Source organism: Zonotrichia albicollis, chromosome 4, assembly GCF_047830755.1.
Source record: "Zonotrichia albicollis isolate bZonAlb1 chromosome 4, bZonAlb1.hap1, whole genome shotgun sequence".
In the NCBI taxonomy this organism is placed as follows: Eukaryota; Metazoa; Chordata; class Aves; order Passeriformes; family Passerellidae; genus Zonotrichia; species Zonotrichia albicollis.
Window position 1 is genome coordinate 35786518 of NC_133822.1, and position 22226 is coordinate 35808743.

Consider the following 22226-nt stretch of genomic DNA (forward strand, 5'->3'; position numbering starts at 1 on the left):
GAGAAACACTTTGAAAATGAGCTGCTTTATCCAAGCTCTCATTAGTTCATTCCTCATCCAAGCAGGCAATTCCCAAACGATGCCATTCTCATCTATACACAATCTCTTTTAAGGTTCTGCTGCAGGTCATTTCTGCCCCACAAATTCTAAATTAGCCAAGACTTCCAAACCTCTTCTTTCTTTCCAGTTTGGGGTATCCACGATGTCGAGCTGTTAATTGCTTTCGCAGGATGAAGCAGGTAAATGTTTTGTACAACAGCTTTCAAAATCCACTCAGCACTTTGTATTTTCTCAGCCAAAAGAAATTTTTATTTCCAACAGAATTTTATGACTGTTTTGGATAATTTCCAAGTTCTCCCAGGAAGCCATTACACACTGTTTTAATTCCTTCTGGCTTGGTTTTAGAATCACAACAGCTCTGCTTTCTGTAAAGCCTCGACCACCAAGCACAATCCTGCTCTACTGGAGAGCACCCCTCACCTCTGACTACAGCTCTGGGGAGATTAAGCCACAGCTGAGTCAAAGGATTTTAAGCACTTCCCACTGTGAAATACTTCCCACAGAATTGACTGTGGTACCACTTCTTTATCTGCTCTACACAACTGCCACTACTTTCCAGCCACAGTGCACGAGGAAATATTGAATCTCCATACTTGCCACAAGCTCCCACATGGAAAACCTCCAAGGCTCCCTCCCAGCTACCCAAAAACCTTCTGCCTCTGCTGTGACACCACCCAACGAGCCAAAGTGAAAGTGTCAAATTCAGCAGTTCCAGCACACACTGTTCTGCTGTCACAGTGCTACATACAGAATTGACTCTTAACCAACATAAAAATCAATGCAATAACAGGAACTTTTTTTTTGAATATGTAGAATAGAACAGACACTATGAAAAAAAAAACAATTTTTATTCAGTTGAAAAGAAGTCATTTACTCAATCACATTAACTATGCTAAAAATGACTTTTTTCTGACTACACCAGCAGTTAAATATTTTCAGCACCAATTCATGACACATTAGTGACATTTATCACAACAGGTCTATTTCTTAATGTAAAGGACATACTAACTTCAGTAGCTGCTACTGGGAAAGGAGTAAGCAGAAGGCTGCCTTTTCTTTCCAAATATTTATGAGTGAGAGTAGCAACTTATAGAAATAAATAACTGCCAAATTATCTCCCAAATCTTTAAATCGATCTTTTAAAAATAGAGTTAAAATAGATATCTTAATATGAGCTATCATAGATTTTACTTTTATGTGCTGAATACTCCAAAATGTGAGTAGCTGAGCAAGCATCCAGTACATAACTTTTAAAATAGTTCTTCCCTCCCCACAATATCAACCCCATTTTTTTATCCATGTCATGCTGGTTAGATCCCTATCCCTAGTGACTTTCCAGTAAACAACACGCTGTTTGATATCGCTAGGATATGCTACCATCCTATGAGTGAAAGAAGTCAGTGACCTGGTGAAATACCACCAGCTCACACGAACAGAAAATTCATCCAGTCATTGGCTCGTTAACTCTGAACATCAAACAAATCCTAAGCTTTAGTTTTTCAAAGCCTTTGTGGTCTTCCTCTTGCTGGGCCAGTTCAGAAGGTCATCACTGAAGGCAGAACCGATGAAGGCAAAGAAACCAAAAAGCAGCAGATAGTACTGTCTCTGTCCTTTTAAACAAATCAAGTTCGCACAAAACAAAAGGAGACAAGGTTAAAATGAAGTTTATTAGTTTTTTTGGTTTTTTTAAGCTTTTTTTATATAAAACTGTTTGTGAAACAGCTATTTTTAATCCCATGGCAGAGTGACCCCTGAAAGATGCACTAACCCCTTTCTTAAGGCCTTAACAAGAAAAAAACCCATGATTTTTTCATTGTTGTTCCTAAAACCCAAATGCTTTAAAATTACATAATTTACAAAAAAAATTAAAATAAAAGAAAATAAAAAAGAAAATAAAATAAAAAAATCCCTACCCCAAATAACCATATAGTGTAGGCTGTTACACTGACATTCCCTCTTCCTTCCTTAGGAAAAGCAAAAAATATAAAAATAAAAAGAGGGCCAAGTGGATTTACCCCAATCAATTTGAAGATACATTGACTCCACCAACATTAAGACTTCCTTTCATTCCCCAATCTGGCAGGTAAACCATGTCTTCCTCTCACCTGCCTTCCAAACTGAAGGCACAGCTTCTTGGAATGATCTGGGGGTCACATTGTTGCACACAGGGCAGATACTCCCTTCCCCTGTGTGGTACAGGTGTTCCCACACCAGTGAGGTGTATGGGACCTAGCAAGCAGCAGCCACCTCTTACTTCATGAGTCTCACAACCCAAGAGTCTGCAGATGTTATTCAGGCTTACATTGTTAATAGTGTTTCTCAAAAATGGAAACCTCCCTACCCCTCAGACACAACTACTGACACCAAATTACCTGCAATCATCCAAGCCTTCCTCCCACACCCTACAAACAATTTATCAGTATTTTATTTGCCTTTCAAAATTGAATTTCATAAGATGTTGTGAGAAAGAAAGCAAGAGGAACAGAGACAAATCCTGTTTGGAGTACTCCCAGTTTTGCCATTCTTTCCCACAAATGTTAGGCTCCACATGCCTTGCTTTAATTTTGGAGTTAATATTTACTTTATCTATAAGTTTCTTTTTTAATTTATATGGGGTTTTTAAAATTTTAATCCAAAGCATCAAAAGGGATATAGCGCACCTTTCATTTAAAACAAAGTCTTTCAAGACTAAAAAATAGATCTTTATATATATATATATTTATCCCTCCCTCTGTAATTCCCCCCACCTGTTTCCTTTTTCCCCCTCCCCTCCCCACTGTCACTATGGAGATTGTGTCCATGGAAACAGCTGGTTCAGACTCCTTGGTCAGATTCTGTGATGTCATCAGTCTTGAGTGTGATGTAAGAATTTATGAAGGAAGTGCTGGCATTGGCAGGCACGTCGAGAGGGGGCATGGCTGCACAGTGGGAGAGATTCCATTCAGTCACGAATGTCCACTGCTTTTTATCTCAACAGCCTAACCTGAAAAACAAAGTCAAAATAATATTGGCATGGTTCCTTCCCTTCATTTGCAAACAGGCCCCTCAGGCTTTGGAAAAACCCACTCAGCAGCCTACCACAGCAGCAACACCAAGAGCTCTTTAGCTTTGTGGACTGAAAACAGACATACACAATGGCGAGTAGTTCATGAAAGCTAATCCATGTGATAAAAACTCTTCATTTAGCAACCAGCAAAAAAAAAAATTAGGCAAGCCCAGTTCTGAAGGAGGTCTGGGATGACAGGATGATTCATACCACAATGGCACAGCACTCACCTCTACCTTCAGCAGCCAGGCAGGAGCTCGCTCACCTCGTGTCCACTCCTCACACTGACCGTGAGATTGGGAAAGAGAGAGGCCAAGCATGTCCCAACATGGTGACAGCTCCTGGGATGCCATCAGGGACTGCATCAAAATGTTTCCCTATGGGCCATCCAGTGGTGGTTTCCAGTGAATATGTAGCAGATAGTGAAACTAGTCTCAAAATTACAGGAGTCTAGGAAACAATCCTGGGAAATTGCCAGATTTTACCAGCTAAAGGTAAAGCTGTTGTGGTTTAACTAATTGAAGGGCAGGTGATATTTCTTTCTGCTGCTTTTTGGAGCTAATTTTCATATTACAGAGACAGTTCATAGAAGGACTAAGCTTGTGATGTCTTTCAAGACAAATGCAGAAACGTCCCAGTGCTTGGCACATGTTCTCCCTGTCCAGAAATTCTCTGAGGTGAGAAAATTAACTTCAGGAGTTTGCTAAGTTGGTGGAGGCTCAGCTCAAAAGAGAAGTTACCAAGTTAAAATTCAATTTCTCTAAGTTAGGGTTCTCATTCTGCATAGAGAGAAAGCAAAGCTTGAAATAATGTATTCCTTCCTTCCCTTATCCCATACCACAAGTGAGCCCAACTGCAATTTATTTATTAAGTAAGGTTACTTACTTAATATATGATATGATTTGGATAAATCCCTTCCTACCAGCTAGTGAGCTTGGGAAAAGAACTTACACCAGAAGCGATGCATATGGAAAGCAGCTAACGGAATTAGAGGTGTGCCTGGGAGCAAAGTAACACCCATGTTTGTTCATAGCTGGCAATTAAACTCCAGGAACCCTAACTAAGTGTGATGGAGAAGTCAATACTGCTCTGATCATCGGCACACCAATTAGATTACATCCCAGCAAGCCCAACTCTTGGCTGCAGATATCCCCCATGCAGGTGCCAGGCTGTGAGTGAGTAAGAGTCAGGCAAGCACACACAAAATGCAGACGGGCAAGGTCAGGGAGCAGCAGCTGAGGAGGAAAGGGGGAGGCTCCCAGAGAGCTCAGCTGCCCTCTGTGGTTTCATTACCGCGCAACAGCGAGCCCTTGCTGAGGGAGTTCAGGGCCGTGTTGCTGTCTCTGGCTCCTGTACAACTGCAGCTTGCCCATGCCTGGAATCGGTCCAGAGCATTAGGCACTGGCTCAGGGAAGAAACAGGCTCAACTCACAGAGAGTCCTGCCTCATTCCTGGACAAGATCCAGAGCACCAGACTTGCTCTCACAGTCACTCTCCAGATCTGGACTTGATCCAAATGTTCTAGAGGCAACTGGCGCAGGGAGAGAGAAGCAATGAAGACAGAATACACTGACTTGCCTGGATGTTATCCAACATGCAGGATTTTTCTTAACTTGCTAGGCCTGGGAGTGAACCAGGACTAAAACAGCCCAATAATCTCACAACTGAGTATCCATTGTATCTTACACTAAGGCCAGCAGAAGGACAGTTCCAGTACTACCTGGACTGCTACAGAACTCCCCTGAAGTTCTTTAATTCTTTAATTAGTAATACAAGTTGTTGTTGTCATACGGCTCTTTTAGATTTGCATGGCTTTTATTTTGAAACGCAAGATCAGGTTGGAATTTGAGAATCTAATTTTTAAGATATTCTGAACATTGCAAGGGGGTGGCTAAATAGGACCTTCTGGTAAGAATTACTTGAGGCAAAAAGTGGATTTCAAAAGACATGATGCCTTAGAGATATCTAGAGCATACAGTGAATACAGTGCAGAGATTCCACAGCCTGCAAGGTCTTAAGACATTCCTATGACATATAAAAAGAGCTAGCACTGGAAAATAATGCAGGGAACAAAGCTGTGTAAAGGTCTCTGGGACACAGTAATGTTCACCAGCACCTTAAAGGAATGGCCCAAAAATCACTTCCCTAGTATTAAACAGCCAGAAGAGGCACTTTGGCTGTGGGACTCTTGTCCTGCTTTAACATTATGAATTACATTGCCTGTTACATTTTAAGGAAAAGAGAAAAGCTTAAAGGAATCCAAATGACCTTTACCATGGAAGGAGAAAGCTACTCAAACACTGAATACTGTTAAACACTGTTTACATGGTAACTGTTAAAACAACACTCCATAGCCAGGAATGAATGCTATTAAAAATGGAAAGTCACAGAACACAGCTGAGCTAAAGCAAGTCAGCAGCCAATCTGCAAAAAGGACATGGGACACTACCTGTCTTGTGCTACTGCACCAAAACCCCACAATCTTCCAATTAATCTCTCATCCTTCACACAGAACACCATTAGAAGCACTTCACAATTACTTTACTTGAAAAACAGGAAAGATTTTAAGTCAGGAGAGGTGCCTGGGAAGCAAGGGAACGGTAACGAAGGAAGGGGATTACCATCAGCAGTTCCAAGAACTGACACAAAAGAGCAACTTCCCCTGCATGATTGCAAGGAAAAAGACAGAGAAGCAAATAGCTACTTGAGCAAGAAATGCATTTGAGTAGTGAAATGAAGGCAAGAGACCTTCTTGGGCTGCAGTTTCATGGACAGGGTGACAAGTAATAACTTGAAACCAAACACTTATTTAATTTTAATACACCCTGCTGCCTTTGAACTGCAGTGCACTTGCAATTGAGTAAGAAATAAGAAATCCCAACCTCATCCCATTCCCTGGGTGCTAACTCCCACCTCAGTGCTACTCCCTCTTTGTGCCAGTGTATTTTCCCGGCCACACAGTGAACCAGATTAGGAAAATGACCCAGCTCTGATGCTAACATGGCAAAAAGCTGTTTCAGACAAACTGAATTCCCAACCAAGTTCTCACTTGGCTGTATGAATGCTGGGCCTAGACAAAGGAGGAGGCAGGAAGGAACTGCAGTGAGGAACTTGGGGCACATTACAAAGTTATGGAATTGTGACCACTTCTGGGTACAGTTCTACCTCCTATGTCCCATGTCTGTTTGCAAAATAGAGAAAAAAGCTGGGCCAAAAGAAACACAGTGGGGTCCTGCTAAGACTGATTTACTTATCCCTGGATCGATCTGCATTTCCAGAAAATGGGAATCCTACAATAATCCTGAACTCATCAATATTATTTATTTATTACATACAGAATCTAAGATACATTGATAACTTTATTTATACAGAAGCTTCCTAACTACTCTGAGATTCACAGAAAAACACCTTCAAATCCTTATGGACATGATACAAAAGGAGATTTCTGCCACTCATTTAGCTGAGAGAGTCATCAGGCAGCTGTAACAGCTAATAAACTTTGCCTTTCATTGTTTAACATAAGGAACTGCTGCAGAAATACAAAAAAATAAGCAGGATGGTAGCAGAGAAAAAAATATTACACATTTTCTGTGTACAAAAGCACCTTAATTTCTCACAGAAATGGGGAAGGCACTGGATGTAAGACAGCAGGTGGAACTGGAAGCTCTTCCCCACTCACCTGTGCTTGCTTTTATATCCATTCCCAGGAGTACACTTCCCCCCTCACCCCCGCTCCGACTGCTCTGTGCTGAGGCTGCCTTTCACCATCTTGTTCTGCAAGGAGGGAAGAGAGCAAGGAAGGAGGGGCTGACAAACCAGCAAGCCAAACAGAGGAGGAAAAGGAAAATGAGGGAGAAACGGAAGACAGGGGTAGGGAAAAGGAACATACAGAAAGCAAGAGAGAGAGAGAAAGAAAGAGAAGTCAGTATTGGAGTCAGAAATAGACTTTTCAGACAGAGTTTTCTCCAAGACAAAAGCAGGTAATTCCACAAAAGTAGAGTCTGAGATATGAAAGCCTGGTTAATTTTAAGAAACACAGAATTTAACACAAAAAGGTAGAACAAGCTGAGAAGCATCACTTGAAAACTGCCAAAACAGATGGCTTCAGACAATCTAAGATGGCTGAGCCACCAAAAGGTGAGGTATCCCATCCCTTTTATAGCCTCTCCACAGCTCAGCATCCTCATCAGGTCTGTTGCAACCTCACTTACTGTGATGCAGACAGAGCTGTTTGGATCTGTGAGAGGAACCCTTCAAAAGATGACAGTTTTCAGACAGCACTTTCCCTGTGATAAAAGCTGATATTTTGCATAAGTAGCACATTCAGGACATGGACGGTTGAAGTATCAATCCTGACAGAAGGAAATGGAAAAGCTCACTGGGGAGCACATGGAAAGGCAGGACCAGTCCCTCTGGACTCAGCTTGCTTATGCCCTAAGAGTCAGGCCCAGTTAATGAGGCAAGAAGCACCTTGGCTCTCCAGGGGCGCTTTCTGTGATGAAGTGTATTTACCGGTGTGAGGCACAGACTGCCAAAGGGTAACAGGCCCTGTGCTGGGGGACTCAGTGCAGGAGATTTATAAAGTTAGCTCCTCCACCCATTAGCTACAGAACAGCAGAGTGAGCTATGAGACAATTACTAATTTGCTAACAGTGCTAAGGTGGTGTTACCTAAAAGCATTGCTTTCAACAGACTAATTGAAAGTCTTTCTTCCTCTGAATTGCTCATACTTGTATCATGCAAAAAAATTGGTGCAATTTGTTCCCCAGTCATTCTAGAGCAATGGTTTTCAGCCTTCCTGTTCCTGCATTGTCACTGTCTGGAGTTCCCCTTTCCAGCCACTGGAATGGAAGGAACAGAGTAAGCTTATATTCTGCCCTGCAGAAAGATTGGGAACAAACCAATAATGATTAGTGAAATATGCAGTGAGGGCAGAGAAAGAAAGCAAAGAAAACTCTACTTGGCTTCAAAGAAATTATTTTTGTCTTTACTAAGCAAAAGCCAACAAACTTCAGTGTCAAATAAAGGCTGCTGGTGTTGAAGTTATGTTTTTGACAAAATAAAGAAAGTGATCTGCAGTGGGATAGTTCTGAATAGAATTTAAAATTTTATTGCCTCATGAAGAAGTGTTATGAACTTAATTGGTAGCTGTCCCACTCCCATCCTTCAAGATTACTTTAGAAATCCATATGCTTTCTCAGAATTTTCTCTGAAAAGCTGGATTATTTGCCTGAATCTAAACCAGTTCTTTCCTTTCATGGTTTGAGCACCGTCACTCCAAAGTGCTCACATACAGCAGCAGTGACTCCAGCCATCTATGTAACACTGTATTTCACTGGAATACTTCAGGCAACAGCAGCAAAAATAAAACAGCCTTCAAATACACACCTCTCTGTAACAGTTTAACCCCAGCTGGCAATTAAGTACCAAGAAGAAAATAACTATCCCATCCTAACCCAGGACACACTCCAATTATCTTTAGCCAAGTATCCAAAGTCGAGCAGAGGGTGGCGCTCAGGCAGTTACATTACACAGAAAGGGGAGCTCATCCTTTCCAGTTTGTTTGGCAAGATCTGCAGGTTCTTGTAGCATTAATGCATTAATTTAAGCTTGCTGTACATTGTCAACATTATTCCACAGTTGTGCAGAGTAATTTATTTTATTTTATATAATGAAAAGTAGGCCAATTCTGGATAAGAGCCTGAACGTGCACTGAAATCTTCCAGCACATTTTAAATACGTGTGTATAAATACATCATTTTGTGGTGGAACATCCAGAAAGGAACATGAGGTTAGTTCCTGTATGTTTACAAAGGACAGATTAAGAATAAGCTGTGAAAACAAAAGACCACCAGATGTCAGTCTAATTCTAGGCAGGGATCTGCAGACAAGAACTAGATGGAGACTAATCCCTGCTAGAAAGCAACACAATTCTTCCCTATTATCATTTCCTTTTCAGCACAAGCCATCCAAACTCTTGCCCAATTACTGTTGTATTCAACTGGCAACAAGAACAGCTGTTTTTTCCTGGATGTATCCACAACCTCCCAGGGGTGTATCCTCCCTTAAGGGCTGGGAGGGGTATTCCCAGCACTGTATCCCATTACTTATGCTACAAGAGAGTATGTATTGTCTACCATGTCCCCTCTTGCCATACAGACAGCTCTCTCTGCACCACTGTGCTTGTAGGCTCTGGGGACAACCATTAAGGACACCCAGGCCCCGGGCAGAAGGAGCAAAGGGGTCTTCTGATGAACCAAACATGTACAGAAGAACCCCACAGACCCACTGAAGGCTGAGTGGCTGGACTCAGTCCAGTTACTACTGGTAAACTAGAACAAGATGTCTCCAAAAACCAGGAGAACTTTTTCATAAAGTCATTTTTCTTCTTCCTTGCATCCTCAGTAAGTCCAAGGAGAAAACCCAACAGTCCAATGAAATATTCAAACAGGAATAGCAAACAACATACTGATTCTATCACAGAATTCAGGAAATTAAGCTGAGCTTTCTGAACAGTCATCAAGGACCTAAAGAAACACTGAGCAGATGGAACAAAAATTTTATCTTCTTAAACTTGTAGTCTTCTTGAGTTGATGGTTGCCCCCAGAATATACCACAAGCATGTATCACAGAATAATTGAACTAAAAGCATCTCTGACTACAGACATTACCCAGGTAATAAAATTACTAATCCAAATTTAGAAACCAGAAGAGGGTTTCAAAAGAGACCCAGGTATAATCCAGGAGAGGATTCTTACCTTGTGCTTGGGGCACCTCACTGAGAAATTCTCTTCGTTTAGTAAACAATCTAAAGGAGGAGAAGACAGCAATGCATTATTCTTTTAATGAAAACCAACTTGAATAATACATCACATGTTTTAATCTTGCCTCACAGGTACACATTTTTCATTCAAAGATCTCTTATAGGAATACTTTGTCAGTATTGCCTGATCTGTGTATTATTAGCAGGTTCATTCCTTCCACCCCAAAGTTTTAGCAAACAAGGTAACTGAACACCCCAAGTGACAATGCTGCTTGGATTACCAAGCAACCTCAGTTTTCCCAATGATCTGTATGTAGTAAGAATGACAACAGCAAGCCTACAAATCCTGTATCCCAACCCCCTTCAGCTATTCCAGCCTTCTTCGCTTTGGCACACAGAAGATGGACACATTCATCCAATCTGAACAGACAATCCCTGCATTCCATAGTACAAATGCTGCCTTTCACCCTCACCCCCAGGCCCTGCCAGCATCAGGGAGAGCAGGGGCGTGTGTCTCTAGGTATGGTGTTTACAGTTTACTTGCAATCACAAGTCCTGGTGGTAAGTTTACACTGTGACACTACGTCTGGTAGTCTGGTCACTCACGCTGCTTTGAGATCTGCTTTCATGAATCTTATATGTGAAGCTTTTATGATCTAAAAAATGGTTCAGGTAATTATTTAAACATATTATGTAAAGTGAGGCACCTATATGGAACTGCTTATTTAGGAACAAATTAAGCAACACTGCCATTTGCAGAGCATTTATTTAGCAGCACTGCCGGAGCATCGATTGCTTCTCCTCACATCCCCCTCCCAGACTATGCCTCTAAGTGATGCAAGTCGGCAGTTCCCAGAACTTCAGCCCGAGGAAAAGCAGCACTCCCCTCAGAGCACTCAGCTGCCTCCCCTGGGCACCCTGAATTGCAGGGTCACCACTCAACCTGCCTGAACACCTGACACTGCTTGGTTCCAATGGCCTCTTGCCTCGGAGGCTGAGCCGAGGCTGCCACCTCATGGGCAGGACCAGGCACCCATCCCCACCTCAGCACAACTGAGCAATGCTGCCCTGGAGGATTGAGCAGGGTGCTTCTGACCTCCTGCCTACTCCAACACACCCAAGAGCTCACAAGTAGAGAAGTGCAATAATAACTAAAATGGGCTCATTTTAAATGCTCTTAAGTATGTAGCATAACCAGTGCTACCTGCTGTTTCGATCTGCTGGAAGAGTTTAGCAGACAGCAGGAGACTGGAACTAAAGCTTGAGGGAAAAGCTTTCTAGATACCCAAGCTTTGGCAGAGCATCCCTCTACTAGGGAGTGCCTAATGTTTCAACATGAATGCCTCTGGCCTGAATCAAAGGGAAACAGCATGCAAGAGGCTAAGTTACTTGAGAGATTTTAGCAAAGGGGAGTAAAACCCTTAATCCTGCCACAGATAATTTCAAATGCAGCATTAGCAAATCACAGGAAATAAATAAAATGTCTTCTCATTATAAGGGCAGGAATCATACATTTAGACTACAGCATGAATTATCACTGCATAATACAGCAATCATCAAAAATATACAGAGCAATCATCAAAAACATACACAGTATGTTAGAACAGAATGGAGTTTTCTTCTTTGTTGGAAATCCAACATCGGTAATGAATGCAGTTCTTTAGCTAGTACATCAGAAAGGAAGATTGTACAAGGATCAGGAAGAAGTGCCAGAAACCTTGTACCTAATGCCTGATCTGTGTGTGGAGCTCCATTTCTTACTAAGGTCAGCATTTCTGTTGCAAATACTAATAGCAGATTCAATTAATAGCAATTTTTTTTGTTTCTGTTAAAGGACAACTATGAAAAATGTCATCAGCACACTGCAGAAAATCAGCTGAATACCAATAAGGCAGAAATTGTTCATCATTACAAAGCTGGCCTGGATTTTGGTTAGCAGTTCCAAGTATTTTATATAACAGATTACAATTTGTCATGAAGTCAGCAGACACAGAGCTATGATCAGCTCATTGTGGCAGAAAGCAAAAAGAACTGAGACTTGTCCTTGTTTCCACAGATTTTTCTCCATAAAGTAGTCAGGGAAAACCTAAAACACTTTTAATAGAAGCAATTGTTCTTCTGTAAGCTTCATACTTCTGTCTCACCCTCTGTGTTCTGCCCATTACTCATCTTTAATGATACTTGCGAAGACACAGGATTTCTGTTCTCTGAAAATTCATTTTATTTTCCTGTTAATATTTTCCTAATTTACAGTTAAAAATCTTCTGTAAGTCGAACTGCCTGGATATATGCTGTAGGGACAAGTGTGCTGCAACCATCAGGATCTGATTCCAGGTGGGGAGGAACAAGCAGAGGGAGAGGATATAAAATTTCAGAAAACAAAGATCTTGTTTCCATGGAGACATCCCTAGGACTAAGTTATCTTGAGACATCAGAGGCTCTTCATAAATTTGGACAGATGAAAGCCAAACACAGACAATGTTAACCACAGTCATTTCCATACAAAAATTACTTAAGTGGCACTACTGATCTTGATTTTAATGTAAATGGCTAAGAAATGTTCAGCTCTCTTACACCCTATATTGCCAAAGACTATTTTCTATGAAAGGAAATTAAAAGACGGCCTGAATTATGCTATATAAAAGCATCCATATGTACAAACTGGCAACTTACAAAGCCACGTGCCTCACACAGCACTCCATTAGCAACAGTGGGGCAGAGCCTGGCCCCTCACAGGGTGGGGCTGGACACCGACCGCTGGTGCAGAAGGCAGAGCCCAGGTCCCACCCCAGGGCTGCCTTCAGTGCTGCAAGGAACTGACGCCATTTGACACACTGCAGCCTCCAGCCCTTTCCCAAAAACGTTCTGCCTTTCCTGAGGCACAGCAACTGACTGGGACCAGCTCCTAACCCACACGGATGCAAAGGCAGAAACGCTTCAGCTCACACTGAACTGCTTTGAAATACAACACGGGGACTTCATCTCAACCAAGGCACGGTCACTTCCAGGAATTCAGACAAACTAAGTGTGTATGACTCAACATACCCTAAAAAACACTCCAGCAAGTGTTTTCTGTTTGGCTTTATTTCTTTGAGATACAAAACCAGTCATACATATTCCAAAAGCCTGAAAGCCCTTGTAAATGTTAACACAAATTTCTGACGATTCAGAACAGATCTGTGACAGATCCTAAATAAAGCAAGGTGGCACCATCCTTCAAAGCAGGATGGTTGATTTCAAAATGGAACTACCACTGAGCTCAAGGAAGCTGAGAAGCACCTGTACAGTTTCACTACAGAAAGACAGTAGAACTGTAAAACCAATAAAAAGGGTTTACAGGCTGAGCAAAGAGAAATAATGTTGATTTGTTTCTCAAGGAAGCCTACATTTTCTGCTTGGTCATAAATGAAAACCAGACCTTATGTCATATAGCTTGGTTATTTCTTTTACACAGATTTATTGAGGAGTGTCTACAGATTAAGACAGCTTGATTACACCCACAGATAAAACCAACTGCAAACAAGGTCTTTTACTGTCACACCATCAGGCTGAAATTTTAAATGCTGGGAATCTACTTCAAATTGGGACTTTTTTATTTGTTTTGGTTGAAAACTTCAGCTGAAGCAGCCCAACAATTTCCTTAAAACTCTTTCTTGGAAAAAAGTTATTCCGCCCATGATAAACATCCCAGGATTTTTTCTCTGGAAAGCTCTACAATATCCTGATTTTCAGTAGGACCTGGACTTAGCTAAGGCATGCCCTTGCCAGCTACCACAAAACCAGCAAACAGAACTCCCTGAAAAGCAATATGGGGATTTTCATGTGCACATCCTCACAAGAGGCCTATTAGATTTTAGCAGCACGGCCTTTCAGATTTTAAAAGCTAGCTAGTAGCTTTTAAAAATTCCACCAAATACACTTCTGCTTGGGGGTGATCAGGTCCTTCCTGTAAATGAACCTCTGCCCTCAGATTCGGGCACCAGTCCCAAAAGCAGTGAAGCTATCAGGGGACATTTCTAACACTCAAGCAACCCAAAAGAAGAAAGTGACCATTTCAAAACTGCAAAATGGGAAGCACTAGTCCAGCAGGCAGAAGTGAAAACAGTACTGAGAAAGGCAGCCAAGATACAGAAAGAATGGAGGCTAGCAGGAGGGAGACCAGTGCTACTGAAGTCAGGAGCAGGGAATTAAGGATGAGTGTCAGCAGGAGGCTAAGACAAAGAAGTGATTGGAAAAAGGCACAGAAAGGTGAAACAGAGAATATAAAGGACAATATACAAGAACAAACCAGGACCAGCAGGGTGAGGTGCGACAAGGAGCTGAGTTAGGAGATCTAAATGGCAGTAACAAAGCCCAGAGAGGAAAAAGAACTAGAAAAAACAAGTGAGGAGGAAGTGAAGAAAGAGCAGAGAGGAGGAAGCCAGAGCAAGGGCTAGAAAATTGGAAAAAGGAAAAGTCAGAAAGAATTAGGAGGAATTGGGTCTTACAAAGAGACTGGAGTAAGAAATTTGTAAAAAGGGGCCTGAGAGCAACTAGATAAAAGACCTGTGGCTGGTATGAGAAGCCAAAGAGAACACATCAGACACACAGATAAAAAGGAAGAAACAGATAGGAAAATGTATTTTAAAAGCACCAATGAAGTATTTTGTTCTCACTCAACCGGACTCTTCCTGAAGTGAAACCAGAGACTCACCAGTTTTACCAACTCCTCCACTATTTTTTAATTATGTTTGTGAAACTTCACAGTCCAAGTATCCCATCTCCATGTAGCTCTTGCAATTTATTACTGCTGTATTACTCAAAGGAGGGAAGTTAGCTTGGAATTGTGCACTCCAACAGATGGCCACATGACAACATGATGTCTCATAGCAAAATTAAAAGAAGTAAGCATAGCCTTGGAACTTGAACACAAAAAGCTACTCTAAAAAAAATCTCACAGGTTGCAAAGTCAAGACAAAAGTGAAAAAAAGCCAAATTTAATCTAACCCATGTCTACACATTATATAGCAGACATGTTACATTTAAATTGGACTAAATAGCATGATTATATACTGGGGTTTGTACATGATGCTGCCTCTTCCATGCATGACACAGAACTGCTCTTGGGAACCAGTCATGATTGTTCAGTACATTTCTCATTTGGAGAATCCTAGATTTGCTGAAGTGGAGAAGGGTTAATATAGCTGAAGGAAAAGGAGAGTACCTGAATTTTGATATCTGAATTTAGAACCCAGAAAATGCTACATACTGTATCTAATAAAACATGAATTTAAATTACGCCCTCAAATTATTGGGAACATTCACTATAAGTTTTGTTTTTTCATGGTACTGAAAAGGGCAAGTCACAAACCAGAAACAAATACATACTAAACACAACATGAATGTGAATCTGATTGGTGATTGTGTGTCTCAAACATACTGTACAAAAGCAAGCTTATTAATGTTCATGAAACTCTCAGGCATGACAGAGATGAACATTATAGGAAATCTCCCAGTTCTACCTTCAGAACTGAGAAGGAATCATCTGCAGTAAGACACAGATCCATCAAGGACAACACATGTTCATGAATGAGTATCCCTCCATCCTACAGGCTAAGGTAGGGCCTTATGAAAAGACATATCAACCTTTAATTAGGTTGATATGTCTTATATTACTATAAGATAGATTCATAAAAGACCAAAAGTATACTTAAATGGACACCCTTATTTCTGGTATTTTTTTTAGTATGTGATTTTTGCAACTTGAATAATCTTTCTTTTATGTGAAGTCAAGAATTCTCTCTGCTAGTAGTACTGTGGTACTAGAATATTCCACTGCAATACTGATTTAAAAAAAACATTCCTATTAGAATGAAATGCACATCTCCAATAGGGTGGGACTTCACAGTGAGAGGTGCAATGCAGTCATACAGAAATGAGCGTTCCTACTTCAAATACTCTACCATTTGGAAAACAGCATAAAATGGGTGGTGAACAAGTGGGTTGCTGTGGAATTGGAATAACAAACAGGAAGTTTGCAATTATCTTCCAGTCTAGAGTTGTAATCTTGAATCCTTCCCTGCTTGTTATCTGACTAAGTTTTGTATGACAGGAGTTACATGGGACTGGAAAAGTGGGCTATTATTTACTCCGAGACTGAATTTTTTTTACCCAAGAACAAGGTTTATCTCCATGAAAAACTGTCATTACTGCACAAAACCCACCAAACTCACAAGCCCAGGCTCATAGCTGGAAATAGTATCATTCAAACAATTAGCTTGTATAAGGATGGAAATTGGACCTACTCAGGAGACTGGCTGAAGTGCTTCTTAGGAGGGAGAAGGATGGTTGTGCTGCAAATGGTACTGATGATTCTACAAACACAAACACTTGAAATCTTTACTGGGACCACCCATAGGAGTAAAACCCTGAAAGATGAAACCCCCTTTCTGCTTACTTACATCCTTTTAACAAAGGGTTTCTATTTTTGGTAAAAAATGAGTGATCAGTTCTCACACTGCAGCAAGATTTCAGTCACTGTAGCTGCACTCCCCCAAGCCAGGCTTTTTCTGCTCTTTCAGGCAGATTCCTTTTCATTACAGGCTCCATCTTGTCCCAACGTGTTACTGTATGCTGTTTATTGCGTGCCGTTTCTCCCCATTTTTATTACTTTATCTTCACAGCAGGAGAAAAACTGAGAGGGAGTAATTTGTAAAGCACCTCAGAATTATTTAGTGTAGCATGATTTGAATAATTATGGAATGCAGTTGTCATGTGTTCCTACCTGCATCGATGGCACATGGGTAATGGTATCGGAAGGAGCAGCCTTTGTTGTAGCAGCCTAAGGTGGCTCCTGGTTCCTGGCAATGGGAACATTTCTGAAAGGGAAACCAAAAAACAACAATGAAGATTGCAGCCATTTTTCCAAATACCTGTATTTTCCTGGGAATTTTATCAACCACATGCCAGCACAATTTTTTTCATAAATCATGTTAAACTCTATCTTTCTACACCATACAAATAAAGGCCTTTCAAACAAGTAACAACATAAGCTCTTTCAAACTATGAACTTTTCAGTTTCGCTAAGCAGGCAAGAGATACAATGTTCAGCCATTCAGAAACAATTCAGAATAGTTCTCAAATCTGTTTTACTGGCCTGTGTTTCAGTACCTGACAATGATCTCACTATTAAAATAGCAGGAAAAAGAGTGGGTTTGAACCTACAGCAGCTTTAAAAGGAGAACTGGCATAACAAATAATGGTTTAGAAGACACCATCCTAAAAGTAATTTGGTTACATCATTGTCATTATCACAAGCAGTTGAAGGTGACATGGCCAAATTCTAAGTTTTTTTCACAGGTGATCAACAAGGGTCTATCTGGAGCAGAAGATGCCATCATGGGAAAATACCTCATCACCACAGAAATGGCCCATGTCCAAAAAAAAAACGCACTTGCAGTGCAACAGGGATGCTCGTACAATTCTTGCCAAAGTAGCTCAGACTCATCTGATGACCACGTTCAATTTTCAAGAGTTAAATCCTATTAACTCAAGTAGTCAATGATGTATTCGACCATAATATCAGACAATTGTGAAAGCAGAAAGAAAGTCTCTCACCCCTTTACTTCATCCTGAATGACTTAAGAAATGACCTAAGGAAATAATTCACATCTCATTCAGACAGCCATTTTATTTCTTGCACATATACACTAAGTGATTTTTGTTAACTAATCTGATTCTGAAGAAAGGTGATTTCTGTCAAGCTGACATTTTTCCCTTAAAAAAAGATGTAGCCATACATGGTAGAATTCACCAAAAGCTAGGAGACTGCTACTATTTAAAAATTAAAAAGTGAATTAACTACTGGCAGAAAACAAAGAGAGGAACTACCATAATTTTTGAGTCACATTTTAAAAAGACAGGAATTTTATTTATTCTGCTGAATACAACGAACACCATAATAAGGCCCTGTATAATTTGTACAATTCACCTTGAACTCACGCTGTGAGAAGTTGCCTTTGGTCCCTGCCTGCACACAGGGATGATGACATGATCTAAAATCACTGCTGCTGCTGGCAATGCCGGTGTTGAACTGGGCTGCTCTATTGCCACTACCAGTGAGCTGCACCTGCACTGCTCACGAACAGCTGTGCCCAAGCCAGCAGTGCACGGGCACCGGACACGGGCACGGCATTCCCTCCATACGGGGACACTCATCTGCCATCACGGCCACAGCCCCTGGCCCACGTCTTCAATCCCTGATCAGCACACACGCTGCAGTGGAGATCCGCAGAACAGACGTGGCCAAAGTAACAGCCACAGCAAAGTTCCTCACTCAGCATGGTAAACAGGGGTTTGTTAACAGTATTTCCGAACCCTCTGAGAATATCTGACAGTTATTGTTCTTCCTACTATTCTGTGCTTTGCAGAGATGACTATAGTTTGTATTTAAATGCCTGAATGAAGATGAAAGCAAAACTAGCTCCAGCCATAAACCAGGAGGCCCTCTTCAAATCAAAGCAGATGCAACTAACAGAAAAGCTTGTGAGATGTCAGTTCTCGTGACATCTACAACTGCAGTTTTGAGTAACACCTTTTTATGGGTATGCCAAAGCATCCTGAGCCTGATCTTCAGTGCTTCCCACTAAATCGCATCTATATTCTAAGCACGACAAACTACTGCAGTATTTATGAAGCAAGGGAAGTATCCCTGAAGCCTAGAAAGAGACACACAAGCAGCTTATTATTGCCTGTCAGAACATCAATGAAAGTTTCCAAAGATTAAAAAAAGAGGCTAAACCAATATTGAAATGCACACCAAAATATATGGACCGCTAGCCAAACTGCAACGTAATTCACTCTCCCACGGGAGTAAAACCAAACTTCATCCACAGAAAATGTCTTTTCCTGGCTCTGAAGTCAACTCTAGAAAGATATTATGTACTGGCAACAGTCCCAGATTCACCTATGCCAAGTACTCACAAAGTGCAGCTTGAGGAGCTCTGAAACAGAGCTCTGTACCTGTGTACTTTATTCTCGCTTTTAGATGTGGCTGACTGGGATTAATTATTCTAACAGGAGAGAACCCAAATTGACTATTCTTTTTGAATGTAGATATGAATTTCTAGTCTTGTTCCTCAGAGGCATTCTACCCTCCCCACTTTATCTCATCTTTTACATACCATCACACTGTTGCAACAGAAGGTCATTCTCCCCTGGAACACTGTGTTCTGTGCAGAGCAGTCAATAAGAGCATAAGAACCACAGCAGCAGAGATTGAACTGCAGTTATATAAAATATTTCTTAACACTAAAAAGGCATGACTTAAAAGAGTATGGTGTGTGACACAACAGGAAACAAGACCCTTAGCAAAATTTTTGATACTTTTCCAAAAGGTTGTTTTTTGAACTTACTCTTTGGTGCATCTAGCATGGTTCATGTCGCTATTCTGAAAATCACATTCTGAACATGACAAGCATTTTGACAAATTTTCAGCTGAGAATGGGTAAGGAATGCTTTAAAACTGTTTGTGGTTTTAGGACTGATTAGACAGTAAAAGTGGGTAGTTAAGATGCCAGTGCATGTGCATTGAGCCTTCACTGCGCCTTTTTTGAAGTCAGGCAGACAAACAGAGATTTTACCAAGGTTACCTGTGCTACGCCCACAACAGCAATTCCCAGGGGGATGACTATGCCACTGACGGCTCAAGGCAGAGCTCATCGGCTGCTGCTGGCTCCCCTGCTGCTGAACAAGTCTCCATTCTGGCAGATGCTTCTGCTTTTCACAAGCCACTGATAGTCTAATGGCCCCATTTCTCCTACCTCCAGGGACCCCCAACCATCTGCTTCTTTCCGGGGAAGCTGAGGGAACCACATACACAATAACTACTCTTTTTTTCGAGTTCTTCCTTCTTGGCACACCTGAGTGACTGAACAAAGCAGACGCCCTACAAAGCTGTGTGGTTCTAAAACAACTTCAGAGTCTATCACCTTATCTTTGAAAGAGACTATCATCATGTAGTGCCACATGGTTTCCAAACACACCCAGGTGTTCCCATGAACACAAAAAAAAAAGTGCTTAAAAATTTCTGGATAGTCTCAGTCTTCTTTTTCAAGATATTGCTGCTATGCCTTAAAAGGTAAAAAGATGCCTCGTTCCTGCTGGTAGTTTCTGTAGTTTTGGTTAGCTACATGTCTCATGTATTTATGCTTGAAAAGAAAAAATAGGTACACTAAAACTAGGAAACATTCTAACACCAAAATAAAATCACAGAAGTTCTTACAAGGAAATGTGTAAATTCAGCGTAATGACGACTAATTGTTCTCTTGGTCCACCAGCAAATTTTCACCCAAACTCCACCATCCTGCAGCCATTCGCCAGCAGATGGTAGCAGCCTGCTTGTCACTTGCAAAGGAATTACAGCATTCTTAGCCAGGGAAACAGCACTCCAGCTCTCCTGGGAAGAGAAATTCCTTTTGCTCAGTAAGCAGCCTGCTTAACCTCCCCTGCTTGAAAGAGCTCAAGGCTGGTACTTGGAGTGTGCTCCCAGTGGGAGGTGCCAATGGATAGTAATCATTGCCAGGCATCTAATCAACTCTTGGCTTAAATGTGAAAAAAAAAAAGAAAAAAAAAGAGGGAAAAAAGAGACCACACAGCAAAGACTGATTCATAGGTCCTATCTCCACAATTCATCTCTGACCACAAGGCACATATATCTCACTTAGAATAGGCTGGAGAGACTGAAAAGTGCCATTTAGAGGAGACACTCCATCCCATGAACTAAATTATCAATAGTATTAAAGCCAGATACATTGTCTCTACCTCTCCCTGCTATTAGCAGCCCATTTCTTCTTCCCTACAGCTCATCATTCTGTGTCTACCAAAATGAAGCAACAGCCAACCAGGAAGAGTGAACAGCTGGGGGACAGCTACCAGCGGCAGCAGAACAGCTCTGATTCATTTAAAATGCTACAGCACCTACCAACAATATTTCTCTCGTTTATGCTTGGCTTTTTTCCCCCTTGCAATCTGCATTCTTCCACTCTTCTGAGACCACACTGCTATATATAATAAGAGTATGTTTTTGAGTACCTTCTTTTGCTTCCTTCAGATTTGTACCCAACTCCATGTAAGTGCTGTATCATAAACATGTCCTGAGCTACCTACCTTCCTCCTCCTGAACAAGCACAAAGCCTTGTGAAAACCAATGCCCCAAGCTGCTCACTTTGGCTCTGCACTGACAGAGATAGTATCTTTGTCCCTAGACAAAGCACTTCTTAGCACTGGAATCCTACATGGTTTTGCTGGTGGGAGGATGGAAGCTGCTGACTAGCCCTTCCAAAATATTCTGGGCAGGAACAGGAACAGTTGCTTAGAAGCAGAAATTAATTGCTTGTAACACTAATGTAAGGTGTTTTCAGACACTCCTCAGCAATCTTCCTTGCTGAACAATTACCAAACCAGTTTACACCAGGACATTCACAGCAGGATCATATTTTCTACTGTCTGTAATACAAACCATCTTTTCTTGATAAGTGGTTATATACCCTATACTCAGACCTCTTGGCTTCCCCTCTTCCAAAGATCAGTTTTTCCTTTGGTTTGTTTTCTCTCTTTTTCCTTTGCTTTGCTTTCTAGGCATCTCCTTGTTTTGCCCCTTCTACCATACCAGTGTCAGGAATGCATAAAAGGAGTAAAATGGAAAGCAACAACTGAAGGTTACTAACAAAGCAAAGAAAGCAAAAAGTGAAATACACGTGGCATTAATTATACAGGTACAAGTCTTTGCTTTACATTTTATGTGCATTTTTCACACTCTCTCCTTCTCCTGTTTAAATTATAAGCTTTTAGGAAAATAATTGCTTCTGTATAATTGCACTGCACAAATGCAGATGTAAGATAATGAGGACTTCAGAGTCAGCTGCAATATTGGGAAGGAGGGCCTTCTGACTATTTCTGATTAAACAGTTGGCAGGCTCGGCAGAGGCTCGGATTTAACATCCAGGCGAAAGGGCAACACAAACAGCAGGCAGCCGCATTCTCCTTCCTGGAAAGTGGGATGCAAAGAGACAACTTACTCCAGAAAGCTACGAGAAAAAATAAAAATAAATAGGTGTGTGTCTGTGTGTGTGTATACACATATATACTGCTTACTACAGGAGAAAGAAATATGTGATTTTGGAAGACTTCTGCAAAAAGGGACCAAGATGAAAAAAGCGAGGTGGGAAGACATCTTTAGGAAACAGGAGAGGAAAAGACTTCCACTCTGATGTGCAGATACTGGTTAATGAAAAAAATTGTTTATGTGACTGTGGCTAGAGATAACAACCAGTACTAAAGGACACAGAACTATTAGTTTACATTTCCTGACAAAGAATT

General features: G+C 41.2%; 1 protein-coding gene across 7 annotated transcripts in view; it reads right to left on the bottom strand.

Annotated features, from left to right (window-relative positions):
• Nucleotides 1-889: 889 nt before the first annotated feature.
• The window catches only part of TCF20 (transcription factor 20), a 131391-nt gene continuing 110054 nt past the window's right edge, over nucleotides 890-22226 (bottom strand). For 6 of the 7 annotated variants that reach the window (XM_014268232.3, XM_014268229.3, XM_074539452.1 and 3 more), the window contains 4 exons: nucleotides 16633-16726; nucleotides 9865-9914; nucleotides 6786-6913; nucleotides 890-3043 (listed from right to left, as the gene is read on the bottom strand). In XM_014268232.3, coding sequence (XP_014123707.1) covers nucleotides 6830-6913; nucleotides 9865-9914; nucleotides 16633-16726 — 228 coding nt within the window. In that variant the 3' untranslated portion in view covers nucleotides 890-3043; nucleotides 6786-6829. The remainder of the gene's footprint in view (nucleotides 3044-6785; nucleotides 6914-9864; nucleotides 9915-16632; nucleotides 16727-22226) is intronic. The other variant, XM_074539449.1, reaches the window with a different exon arrangement.